This window comes from Staurois parvus, unplaced genomic scaffold, assembly GCF_062004578.1.
Source record: "Staurois parvus isolate SC_StPar_1 unplaced genomic scaffold, SC_StPar_1.0 ptg000198l, whole genome shotgun sequence".
NCBI lineage: Eukaryota > Metazoa > Chordata > Amphibia > Anura > Ranidae > Staurois > Staurois parvus.
Window position 1 is genome coordinate 1,002,330 of NW_028317994.1, and position 12,868 is coordinate 1,015,197.

A 12,868-nucleotide genomic window follows, 5' to 3' on the forward strand; every position below is an offset into this window, starting at 1 on the left:
TTCAGTGCAAAAATTTATTTGGGGCTAAGGGTTTAAAGACAAGACAGACTTTCAGCATTCAATCCACTGCATTTACCTTCAGTTTATTTGTATTACAATGTGGTAGGAAGTTACTACATAGCAAGAAGTTTGTCTGCCAGTAGTAATGAAAATATTTTTTATAGATTACCCAAAAGGAGCTTGCAGCACTCGTGAACTTTGGCGGGTTCTGAGACAGACATATATTTTTTAATTTGTGCATCAACTCCCAGGGACTTGGCTAACTGCACGGCGTTTAAATCATTGCTGACCAGTGTCCCAAGAGCCACAAGTAACCTGAAACTAGCTTCAAGATCCTGTACAACTTCCATAACTGTGCTGATAGCCGACAGGCATTGAGCCTTCCCCTCCAAGTCACTGGCTTTATTTAAACAGGTGCAATAGTTCAACATCAGTGTGGCCAGCGCAGTATGGATATTCTTATTATTTACTGCCTTTAGTTCTAAGGCTTTTGTTAGGACAGTGTCCCTCTGAGACATCATAAGTCTTTCACCTGCCTCACAGGCAAAGCAGTTACACAATGTCCGAAGTGCAAGCAGTTGGTTGGCTTGTCTACCACTCGGACGCATTATTTGGAAGAGGTAGTTGATGAACTGATTGCCATTTTCACTGCAAAACATTTCATTGATAGTAGGAATTTTGACAGTTATTCGAAGAACATCCAATGCTGGAAATACAATTTCTAGAAGCAAGAGAAGAAAAAAATATTATGCCATTTCCTACATATTATGAAATATACAGAGAATCTAAATCATTCAGATCTTTGTTTATTCTTTTTATTGAAGTGAACCTGTTCTGGACTAAAAACTTTCTAAGCTGACAGTGCTGTTAGTGTTCGCTAGTATTAGACTTCAAATCACTCTGTAGCCTGTTGGTTCAACCTTTATCCAAATTGGCATACAACCTTGCTTCTGTCAAATGCCAGAATATCAGCCAGTACAGGCTCTAGCATTTGACAAGTGAATGACAAGGGCAGGGCCTAGCACTAGAAGGAAGTGGGGCTTCATCTTGATTTGGTAAGAGGTCAATGGCTTATGTAAAAACTGTTCTTAGTCTTAGGACTGATTCTGGTGTTGCTGTTAAGCCTCCTTGGTTTCTAACAATGATACTTGCAAGAATCACATAGTTCCTGTCCTTCAGCACTGTTGCTACCCAAGAAGTGTTATATACAATATAAAAACAAAATCCACAAAGAAAGAGAAAGAGAAAAAAAAAAAAAAAAAAAAAAAAACCACATCCATTACAGGGAGTCTAGGTTTAAAAAAAATAAATAAAAAATCTGTTCACCCACTTTTGTGATTCTGCACTGTAGACAAATGTTGGGTAAGGACAAAATGGCCATCTGTATGTCCAACTATTACACTGCTCATTCTATCTGTAGCTATATAAGACATTTTTATGTGGTGAGAAAAAGAATGCTGCAACACCAAGTTCTGCATATAGTGCGAGATGTCCCCCCCCCCCCATAGGAGGTAGTTTCCAGATAAGAACCTTGGGGAAAAATGGGAATACCCATCTAACAACTCCTCCTAAAAAGAATAACGTGAATCTCGTTAGGCAATTATGCTACTATATTTAGGTGATATACAACTGTATTGACAAACAGGAAGTGAATATAAATAAATGTTGAATATAAATAAACATGTTAGTGCCTAATCAAGGTACAGTGGGAGAGTTTTTGTAAGTAGATTATTCATGCATTTAAATCTGTGCATAAATGCCCTGTACAGAACTTGCTGTATGATACTTCAATTGATAAGTGCCTCCGGCCACACATTTCTTCTTACAACAGCACTTCTGCCAAATTACAGCAGGTGCAACATATCCATTTGTTCTGCTTTTCAGCTTCCTGTGTCACTTCTACATCTCTGGCCTACAGTTGACAACAAATTAACACCATCCAACACAGGAAAATCGGGACTCCTAACCAGGATAGAGTTGCTTTATATTCCTGGCTTTGTGTGCAGTGTGACATGCAAGTGTGGCTAAACAGAAAATCCCCTTTATAGTGGAAGTAAACTCCCACTGGACATGTGTATCTACAAGTAAGCTTTTAATAAAGCTTACCTGTAGGTATAAAAAGGAACATCTCCTAAACATGCACAGTTTAGTAGATATTCAGTTCCCTGCAGCCGTTGACATCACCGGTGCCATTCCTTCAGAGCTCTGCACCGCAGTTGAGACTCCCATGCGCATGCGTGGGAGTGACATCATCGCAGCTCGGCCAATCAAGCGGCCAGAGCCTGCAAACCCAGAAGGAAGACCGCATGAAGATGGAAGCCCTGTGATCGGTGACAATGTGCCCCTGGAGGACTTCATTCTATGGCAAGTCTTTCATACAATGCTAGTATGCTATGCATACTAGCACAATATGACATTATTTTGCAGAGGAAATTTTTTTTTTTGGGTAGTTTGCTAGTCAACAGGGCTTACCTTATTTTTATAAGACTAACACAACACGTTACAGCCCAAATGTAGTCAAAACAGTTAGTGAGGAAAGATCAGGACCTTTGTTAGGTTTCTACTGCTATCTGCATACTTGCTCGAGATATTTCCTCTTACATTCTGTCCCAATAACAGGGTGTCATAGGAAAAAGATGAGAAATCTCAACTGAGGACAGATACAGCAGCAAAGGCATGTTGTTTGAGTAAAGCAGAGAAAGGCAAGAACCTCTGCGATGGTTTTATTGCGGTCTGTACTTTCCCATCTTGGTGACCCCATATTTCTTTTTTGGAATGGTGTCAACAGGGAAGAAATGTAAAAACCCTAACTCATCCTCACTTTATCCAAAATAAAAAATGCTGGCCAGACTAGACTTGGGCACTATCATAATTTCTGAAAAACACACAAAAAACATAATTGTGTATAGAATTTGAATCCTGACCCTACATAAAAAAGTACAAGCAATTTATTGATGAAAAATGACGCAGCACGTCAAATGGCATGTGAGGAGAGAAGCTTGAGTTACTAAATGGAAGAAAGCAAACATATTTAGCACCTTCAGGCCATTTGACTGTTCTCCATAAAGTGTCCACTTGTTGAGCAGTTGCCGTTTCTCCAGAGGAATTACCAATCACAGAGAGAAGCTTGTCAAGTCTCATTAGATCATCCTCAGACAGCTTGTGTTCTTCAGGAGCTGTCTCATTCAGTTCTTTTAGTTTACCTATATGTGACAAGAATAACATTAGCAGAAAAGATAAACAGAAATGTAATGTACAGTGTCCATTTTCTTTTGTACCCCTCTCCTGACTGATACCTTTTAGCAATGAGATCCCTCTGATGCTTTGGAAGTTCTCTGGGGACCATGGCTTTTGCTGTATGATACAACTAAGAAAATGTCAGGAAAGACCTACTAGAACAGCTGACCTTTATTTGGGGTTAATCAGAGGCACTTTAAATGATGGCAGGTGTGTACTGACTCCTATTTAACATGATTTTGAATGTAATTGCTTAATTCTGAGCACAGCTACCTCCCCCACTTATGAGAGGCGAGAACACTTATGCAACCACATTATTTTAGTTTTTTTTAGGTTTCCTTTGTGAATTAAATTCCCAATCTATTCGTGAAAGTAACACCGCTTGGTAATAATTCCTAATTTTTTTGCAGCCCCAAACCCCCATTACCTTTTGCCCTACTCAATGTGTCATAACTAATTCTCAGATTTTTGTTTGCCCAAATAAACCTATCATCTTCTGTATTATAACAAAGAAGGATACTGGAATATACAGTCAGGTCCATAAATATTAGGACATTGACACAATTCTAACATTTTTGGCTCTATACACCACCACAATGGATTTGAAATGAAACGAACAAGATGTGCTTTAACTGCAGACTGTCAGCTTTAATTTGAGGGTATTTACATCCAAATCAGGTGAACAGTTGAGAAATTACAACAGTTTGCATATGTGCCTCCTACTTGTTAAGGGACCAAAAGTAATGGGACAATTGGCTTCTCAGCTGTTCCATGGCCAGGTGTGTGTTATTCCCTCATTATCCCAATTACAATGAGCAGATAAAAGGTCCAGAGTTCATTTCAAGTGTGCTATTTGCATTTGGAATCTGTTGCTGTCAACTCTCAAGATGAGATCCAAAGAGCTGTCACTATCAGTGAAGCAAGCTATCATTAGGCTGAAAAAACAAAACAAACCCATCAGAGAGATAGCAAAAACATTAGGTGTGGCCAAAACAACTGTTTGGAACATTCTTAAAAAGAAAGAACGCACCGGTGAGCTCAGCAACACCAAAAGACCCGGGAGACCACGGAAAACAACTGTGGTGGATGACCGAAGAATTCTTTCCCTGTTGAAGAAAACACCCTTCACAACAGTTGGCCAGATCAAGAACACTCTCCAGGAGGTAGGTGTATGTGTGTCAAAGTCAACAATCAAGAGAAGACTTCACCAGAGTGAATACAGAGGGTTCACCACAAGATGTAAACCATTGGTGAGCCTCAAAAACAGGAAGGCCAGATTAGAGTTTGCCAAATGACATCTAAAAAAGCCTTCACAGTTCTGGAAGGCTTTTTTGGACAGATGAGACCAAGATCAACTTGTACCAGAGTGATGGGAAGAGAGGAGTATGGAGAAGGAAAGGAACTGCTCATGATCCTAAGCATACCACCTCATCAGTGAAGCATGGTGGTGGTAGTGTCATGGCGTGGGCATGTATGGCTGCCAATGGAACTGGTTCTCTTGTATTTATTGATGATGTGACTGCTGACAAAAGCAGCAGGATGAATTCTGAAGTGTTTCAGGCAATATTATTTGCTCATATTCAGGCAAATGCTGCAGAACTCATTGGACGCCGCTTCACAGTGCAATGGACAATGACCCAAAGCATACTGCAAAAGCAACCAAAGAGTTTAAGGGAAAGAAGTGGAATGTTAAGCAATGGCCAAATCAATCACCTGACCTGAATCCGATTGAGCATGCATTTCACTTGCTGAAGACAAAACTGAAGGGAAAATGCCCCAAGAACAAGCAGGAACTGAAGACCGTTGCAGTAGATGCCTGGCAGAGCATCACCAGTGATGAAACCCAACGTCTGGTGATGTCTATGCGTTCCAGACTTCAGGCTGTAATTGACTGCAAAGGATTTGCAACCAAGTGTTAAAAAGTGAAAGTTTGATTTATGATTATTATTATGTCCCATTACTTTTGGTCCCTTAACAAGTGGGAGGCACATATGCAAACTGTTGTAATTCCTACACCGTTCACCTAATTTGGATGTAAATACCCTCAAATTAAAAGCTGACAGTCTGCAGTTAAAGCACATCTTGTTCGTTTCTTTTCAAATCCATTGTGGTGGTGTACAGAGCCAAAAATGTTAGAATTGTGTTGATGTCCCAATATTTATGGACCTGATTGTATATTGGAAGCAGATGGAACCTATAGAAGATTTTTGGTACCATCACCATCTTTACCAAGTTTATACAACCTATCAAGGAAGCACCGCCTTTTGACAGCATCTCCAGTTCTCTTTTTATTTTGTTTACTAATGGAATATAATTTGCCTCATAAAGGGTTTGTATTGAAGGGGTCAGTTTTATTCCTAAATTGCCTATTTCTTTATCCCTCCATGTAAATGGGAATTCTTTTTATAACTTTTGCTTCTCCGCTTTTGGAATATTAATATTTAAAATTTCTGATTTTGCAGGGTTTATTTTCAGATTTGATATCTACCCATACTGTTTTAGCAATTTCATTAAGTTGGACAACGTTATTCTTGGATTTTTTATATAAAACAACATGTCATCCGCATAAGCTGCCACTTTATGCTCCGCTTGTCCCATCTTTATTCCTGTTACATCCGCACACTTCCTTACCCTCTCCAGGACAGGCTCCAAGGATATAACAAACAATAGAGTGTGCAACCCTGTCTGGTACCGTTATACATTTTAAAAAAAGGGACCCGTTAACCTTGTCTGCCGCTGACGGGGTGCTATTAAGTCCTTTTATCCACTTCAGCATTTTAGGCCCCAGGCCCAGTTTCTCTAGTGTATCCATCATAAAACCCCAATTAACCCTATGAAAAGCCTTCTCTGCATCTATTGACAGGAGTAAGGCCGGCAATTTCTATCTTTTTATCTTTTGTAAGAGGAACAATGATCTCAAACCATTATTTCTACCTTCTCTTCCAGGGATGAATCCCACCTGATCCAGGTGTATCCACTCTGGCATTAGATTAGTCTGGTTGACAACACTTTAGAGTACAGTTTAGTATCAACATTTAATAAGAATATTGGCCTATAGCTGGCACACTGTGTGTTATCTTTCCCCTCGTTAAGTATGATCGTTATATGGGTTTGCAGTGATTCCTCTCTCATTTCCAGCCCTTCTCCTATTGCATTCATATAGCTACACATTTTAGGAACCAGAAGATCACATTTTTTTTTATAATAACCCGCCGTATATCTATCCAGTCCCCGGCTCTTTCCTTTAGCTGTATTTTTCAAGGCCATATTAATTTCCTCTATGGTAATAGGTCTCTCTAGGGCTTCTAATTTTTCTCTCGCTATTCTTAGCAATTCCACTTAATTTAAATACTCTAGCCTCTTTTCCTCCTCTTTTTTTTTTTTAGGGGGGGGGTCTCTAGAACTCACTTTATAAACCTGACTATAATATCTTTGGAACCTATTAGCGATATCGGGGATGGAATATAGCATTTCTCCATTATCATCCTTAATTTTTTTCTATAAAATTTTTTGATTTCTTCCAGGTCTATTCCCCCACCGATAGCTTTCTTTTAAGACCCTATTAAATATCCTTCTCAGCTCTTGTTCCATAAGATCCTTTAGTTCTTCCCTTTTTATAAACACCTTCTGATACACATCCATACCTGTCTTTTTATGCAACCATTCTAATTTATGGAGTTCTTCAGCCACAACCCTTATTTTTGTCTCTCGTTCTTTATTTCTGCTCCCATTGAAATAAGTATTCCTATAAGTATAACATAGGCTTTATGAGCCTCCCAGACTGTGGCTGCTGATACTTCTTCTGTCTCATTAAGCTCAAACAATTGCCCTATCTCTCCCCTTAATCTTTTTTTCTAACGCCGGATCTTGAATAATCATCTCATTTAATCTCCACCATGGTAATTTATCTTGGTCCCCACCTACCCGGAGCCTCATTGTGACGGGAGTGTGATCAGATATAGAAATAACCTCTATTTCAGCACTAACCAACAACTCCAGTTATCTGTGTTCAATCATTATATAGTCCAATCTAGAATACGTTCCAAGCACAGGATAGAAGAAGGTATAATCTTTTTCTTTTTGATGCTTAACTCTCCAAGTATCAATAAGTTGCCCTTGATAAAGTAGTTTCTTTAGTGATTTTAAATTCTTTTCCCCCTCTCTCCTCGTACATGAGGACGCATCCAACGGAGGATCCATACACAGATATATGTCTCCGGTCACAACCAGGTTACCCTTTTTAAATTCCGCAAGCTCTCTTAGCAATCCCGCCAAAAATGCTGCTGGATTTTTATTTGGGCAAAAAATGTTAGCCAATGTATATTCAGCTCCTTATAGTTTTCCCTTCAGGAGTAGAAATCGACCCACTGGGTCCTCCTTTTTTTTCCAATACAAAAAACTCACATTCCTTGACAGACCAATCACCACCGCTTTAGCCCTTTTAACTGGGAAGTTTGCATAGTACCATGTTACCTAATGCTTTGAATTTATCTTCACATTTGTATCGTAGGTTAGATGTGTCTCTTGGAGAAATACTACATCTATCGAATGTTGAAAGATTTCCCTAAGTAGCTTATATCTTTTAGTAGGGGAGTTCAACCCTTTCACGTTGTAAGTCATAAACTTCATATCATTCATTACTACTCTAATTTTCCTGCCCCACTACAGTTACTATCACCCAAAGGGAGAAAGAGAAAAGACAGATACAAACAATTTGGAAAGTGGCATTTCTCCCTTCTTCCCCTTCTACCATTACCCCTATCCCCCCCTCCTCCCCTCTTACCCACCCATCCTACATTTAGACTTGGAATCTGACGTGGGAACTGCCCACTAGTGGTTCCTATCTTGGTAAGATAGGTATGATTCTTATTGGAATTCAAGTTAACTTCAAGTTAAAATACTGAGCTGTTCTGTGGACACATTAGCTGCACTGTAAATACTGTATGTAGTTTAGAGCAGATACCACAGCATACCTAGGATTACCTTTGTAAGCTAGTAAATCCTGCTCTGTGTGCTCCTCCAATCACAACTTCACTATGTTATTAGGCCTGACTGTCCAGTGGGAGCACCCTTATACAGTGGATATAAAAAGTCTACACACCCATGTTAAAATGTCAGGTTTCTGTGATAATACTGTTAATACATTACTGCAAATATAGAAAAATTATTCATTGGGCAATATAAATCCCCAAAGTTATACAGTGAGTCAAAGAGGCGGACAACACATCATTTCTTTCTGTCCACGGTCTTTACGGAAAGGTGTACCTTCAGATCAGCTATTGCTAAAACAGCAAAACTTTTGCTAATCCTTCTCCAAGCTTCTTACTTTATCTTCGTGCCAGAGCTGCAGCCTCCTACAGATGAAAATCTATTTATGTGACTGCACCTGTGCACTGGATCTCCACTGACTTAAAGTGTTACTAAATCCAAAATAGTAGAATAAGTCTGTATATGCAGTAAAGCATGCTTGTTAGACGCACTGTGGAACCTAAGGGGTTAATCCTCCACACTGTGTAAAAAGGCAGTTTGATCCTGTCATCTCTGATCCTCCCCTTCTTCTACTGTCCCAAGTCCATTTCCTGATCAAACAGAGTCTTGGAGGCAAGCTACACATGCTCCGTTTGGTGTATATTGCTAGAGTTTTTTTTTTTTCTTGGGAGAGTGCATGTGATCAGCACAGGGCCAAACAGCACTGTCCAGACAGAGGGTCAGGGGTCCTGCAGCCTCATAGGACAATCAGGGGAGAATAAAAACTCCTCCTACATGTTTTAACCAGTGCTCAGCAGGACACCAATAGAAGTCACAAGACTGCTCTAACTGCTGGTGAGAAAAAGGTATTTAGCAGTTTATATTTACTAAAATAATAACACTGTGGGACGCCAGATATAGTGAATGCAGGGTCCTAGGTTTAGTAATACTTTAACGAATGCTGTACACCAAAGATCTTCTTAGGAAGGTTTAGCTTTGTATGTGGGAGGGAAGATTTAGGAATAGTTATATAATGTACACCTGTCCTTTAAAAGTGATAGTAAAGTCAGACATACAAATTGTGAAAAACATTACAGACATTAAGAAATACAAAATTATGAAGCTGGAATGATGTAAAAAGCAATTTCTTAATGTCTGTAATTTTCACAAGTATCCCCCTTGGTGCTTTCCTACGTTTTTGCAGGTGATTTCCCTCCCACCTGAAGCAGGCAACATGTTAACTGTTGTCTACCGCATCTATAGTGTAGTATATGTCTGCCCTTTCTTTCAGTAATGGCTAAATTCTCGCACATGCATTCATTATTTACTGTAGACTGCAGCCAACAAGTGATTGCTTCTCCTGTGATCGGCGTTAATGTTTACACTACCTTGTGACGTAACCAAGTAACATGGGGTGTTTCAGGAAGATAAGAATGGGGATATACTCTTGCAGGATTGCAAAGCAATGCCGCTGAGAGTAGATGATGCGGGTATGGCATCTTATGGAAAGGACTGATGGCACACAGACCATGATGTGAATTGCGGCAAAAATGTGCAAGTGCCGGTGTGGTCATTGGATTGAGGATTGCTTGGATTTCTACCAAATGGCACAGGTTAGATAGCAAAACTCAGCACCATACACATTTTAATCCGTTTATTGCGGATTTTATGCAGGAAAGTAGAAAATGTTGAGTTTACTACCAGTTTAAGACAATGAAAAAAAAAAAAATGAATACGATCCGTTGCACACAACCAGCTTTTAGGCTCATTGATAATTGAGAACCCAGATGGAAAGTTGGCTAGTAAAAAGATTTAATCGTTTTTGGCATTAGGCCAATTCATTAATCTTTGAAAGCAATCTTTTGTGGCTGTTTTCTGGGAGCTATAGTCATACCCCCCAGAGAATATGCAAAAAAAAAAAAATAAAAAAAATTAGAGATTATATATCTATCACCCAATATACATCAACTGGAGGTACTTCAGGAACATTTGGACAACTATGTAACACCTGTGGTTAAGTGTGCTACCTCACAAAAACAATAGCTGAATCTGTAAATGAACACTCACCCAAAATCTGCCCTGGGTTTGCTTGGTCAAAGGTGACAGGGTCTCTCTTTGGAAAATAGGTATTTGGAATTTGGGCAGCAGCTGATCTATACGCATTCCTCCCTTCAAAAAATTACACAGGACAACATTTTATATCAACCACTTTTGAGAATCTGTACATACAAGAATTAAACTGTGACCAAGGTCATCAAATCATGTGATTAATTATTGTGCGATAAATCATAAAATAACTTGTACACAAGATATTTTGCCATAGATCACAGAATTGCACACGTTAGTCTTGTGGCAGAGGGCAATACAAATAAAAGACTTTCACAGACTTAGGCACTATGCACACTAGCGTTTTTTTAAGCTCAAAAAACCGCTGAATAAAAAAAAAAAAAAAAAAAAAGGCTGGTAATAGCGAGTATTAGCATTTTTACAGTACATGTAGGGGAAAAAAAAGCTAGAAAAAAGCTGTTAGGAGCGTTTTACATTTTTTTTCTGTTGGAAAAACGCTCCCAAAAACTATACAAAAATATTTTTCTTTTCTACTCCTAAATGCTGAAGCTTGAAAAATGCTACTAGCCTAAAATAGTGTGCATGGACACAAAAGGATTACACTATTTAGCTTCTAGAACACAGAAAAAAAAAATTCTGACAACAGCTTCTAGTAGCTTAAAAAAAAAAAAAAAAAAAAAAAAAAAACACTAGTGTGCATGGAGCCTAAAAGGGAAAAAGACGATAATTTACATTTGCAAGTTTGTTGGGTGTGTTATTTAAAGTATATCTTTAGATTAATTTTATAGCACTCAACGAATTTGGGAACAACCAAAAAATATGAAATATTTTAGAGGTTAAAGTGGAAATTTACGTATACCAACTTGATAAAAATAATGTTCTTAAACAAGGAGCATACATTCCACATTAATAAATTATGCTGCCAAAATTAGGCCCCTTTCACATGGCGATCCAATCAGGTTCGCCCATCACTTATTCAGGTGAACCTGATCCGATAGTCTATTTATTCCTATGGATGGGTGGGTGTAAGTGGAGTTGTGTCCGTTTATAACCGCCTACCTCCATTGCAATCAGTCCCCCTCTGTCTAAGCAGATCAGATGAGAGTCTGGTGTAAACATACAACCGGTCTGTTTACACCCTGATGCCCATAGAGAAAAGCAGGCTCTGTCTGCTCTGCATAAACGGAGAGGACACGGATCTGTTATCTGCCCACTCTACTCAACAGGGATCAGTGGACAGATCCCCTGCCGAGTGAATTGGATTCTGCTCTGTGTGAAAGGGTCCTTAGTGTGTGCTGTAAATTGCCCCCAGCATTGCTCCTGTTTTTTTCTTGCCAGAGGCTGCCATTTTGCTGAAGCCCAGAGCCCCTGAACAGCAGTAAATCTTTAGGCGGTCAGCAGATCCGCCTCTATATTTTTGGCACACAGCCGAAAAGTAGAGAGCAACTGAGCATGTGCAGAGCAGGGTGAGACAGTGGATTACTGGATTTTAAACAGTAGAGGCATTTTTTTTTAATGTTTAACATAGCTATGCCTGCAAAAGAGGCCAGCCTGAAGTGATTTAGCAGGACTTCATTTTAGGGTTAAGGTTCCATTTTAAGGTTGGATTCACATTTTAGCACTGCCTTTTTTGAATTGCACCCCAACAAATCTACTTTTTAAGAAAAACCACATAGCACAGATGTAAATCAGCTGTGCATTGTAGTGCACTGCACCGGGAACCTGTGTTGTGCAAAATGAATGGACTGTCCCACAGCAACATGCATTCACTTGCACACTGCAAAAGTATTGTTCCAGTCTAATGCAGGCCATAGACGGGGAGAAAAACTGACGATTTTTCTTTTAAAAAAACGAAAAAAATCGGTCGTTCAAGCGGCCGACGTTACCATCAATGGTGAAAAAAAAAAAAAAAAAAAAAAAAAAAAAAAAAAAAAAAAAAAAAAAATCGGCCGATTTTCATCCCATCTACAGCCGGCAAAAAGTGTCCCTGCAGAGAGCTCCGCTATTTCTTTGACAGTTCCTTGACATTTACAGCGGTTGCAACAATGTATCTATTTGTTTCCATTTAGGATACAGATGTTTTTATTCGGAAACAAATAGATACAATGTTGCAACCGCTGTAAATGTCAAGGAACTGTCAAAGAACTGTCAAAGAAATAGCGGAGCTCTCTGCAGGGACACTTTTTGCTGGACTGGAATTCCTCTTATTTTTCATCCTACTTCTTCTTCATCATCATCATCATCCTCTTCTTCTTCTTCACCATCATCCTCTTCTTCTTCTTCTTCACCATCATCCTCTTCTTCTTCTTCTTCACCATCATCCTCTTCTTCCTCTTCTTCACCATCATCCTCCTCTTCCTCTTCTTCACCATCATCCTCCTCTTCCTCTTCTTCACCATCATCCTCCTCCTCCTCTTCTTCACCATCATCCTCCTCTTCTTCACCATCATCCTCCTCTTCTTCACCATCATCCTCTTCTTCTTCACCATCATCCTCTTCTTCTTCACCATCATCCTCTTCTTCTTCACCATCATCCTCTTCTTCTTCACCATCATCCTCTTCTTCTTCACCATCATCCTCTTCTTCATCCTCTTCT

The 12,868-nt window shown here is 39.3% G+C and overlaps 1 protein-coding gene across 1 annotated transcript in view; it reads right to left on the reverse strand.

Moving 5' to 3' along the window:
* The window catches only part of PLAA (phospholipase A2 activating protein), a 45,348-nt gene continuing 32,480 nt past the window's right edge, over positions 1-12,868 (reverse strand). The window contains exons 12-14 of the mRNA XM_089678046.1: positions 10,273-10,374; positions 3,039-3,203; positions 1-721 (exon numbers count right to left, since the gene is read on the reverse strand). Coding sequence (XP_089534172.1) covers positions 159-721; positions 3,039-3,203; positions 10,273-10,374 — 830 coding nt within the window. The 3' untranslated portion in view covers positions 1-158. The remainder of the gene's footprint in view (positions 722-3,038; positions 3,204-10,272; positions 10,375-12,868) is intronic.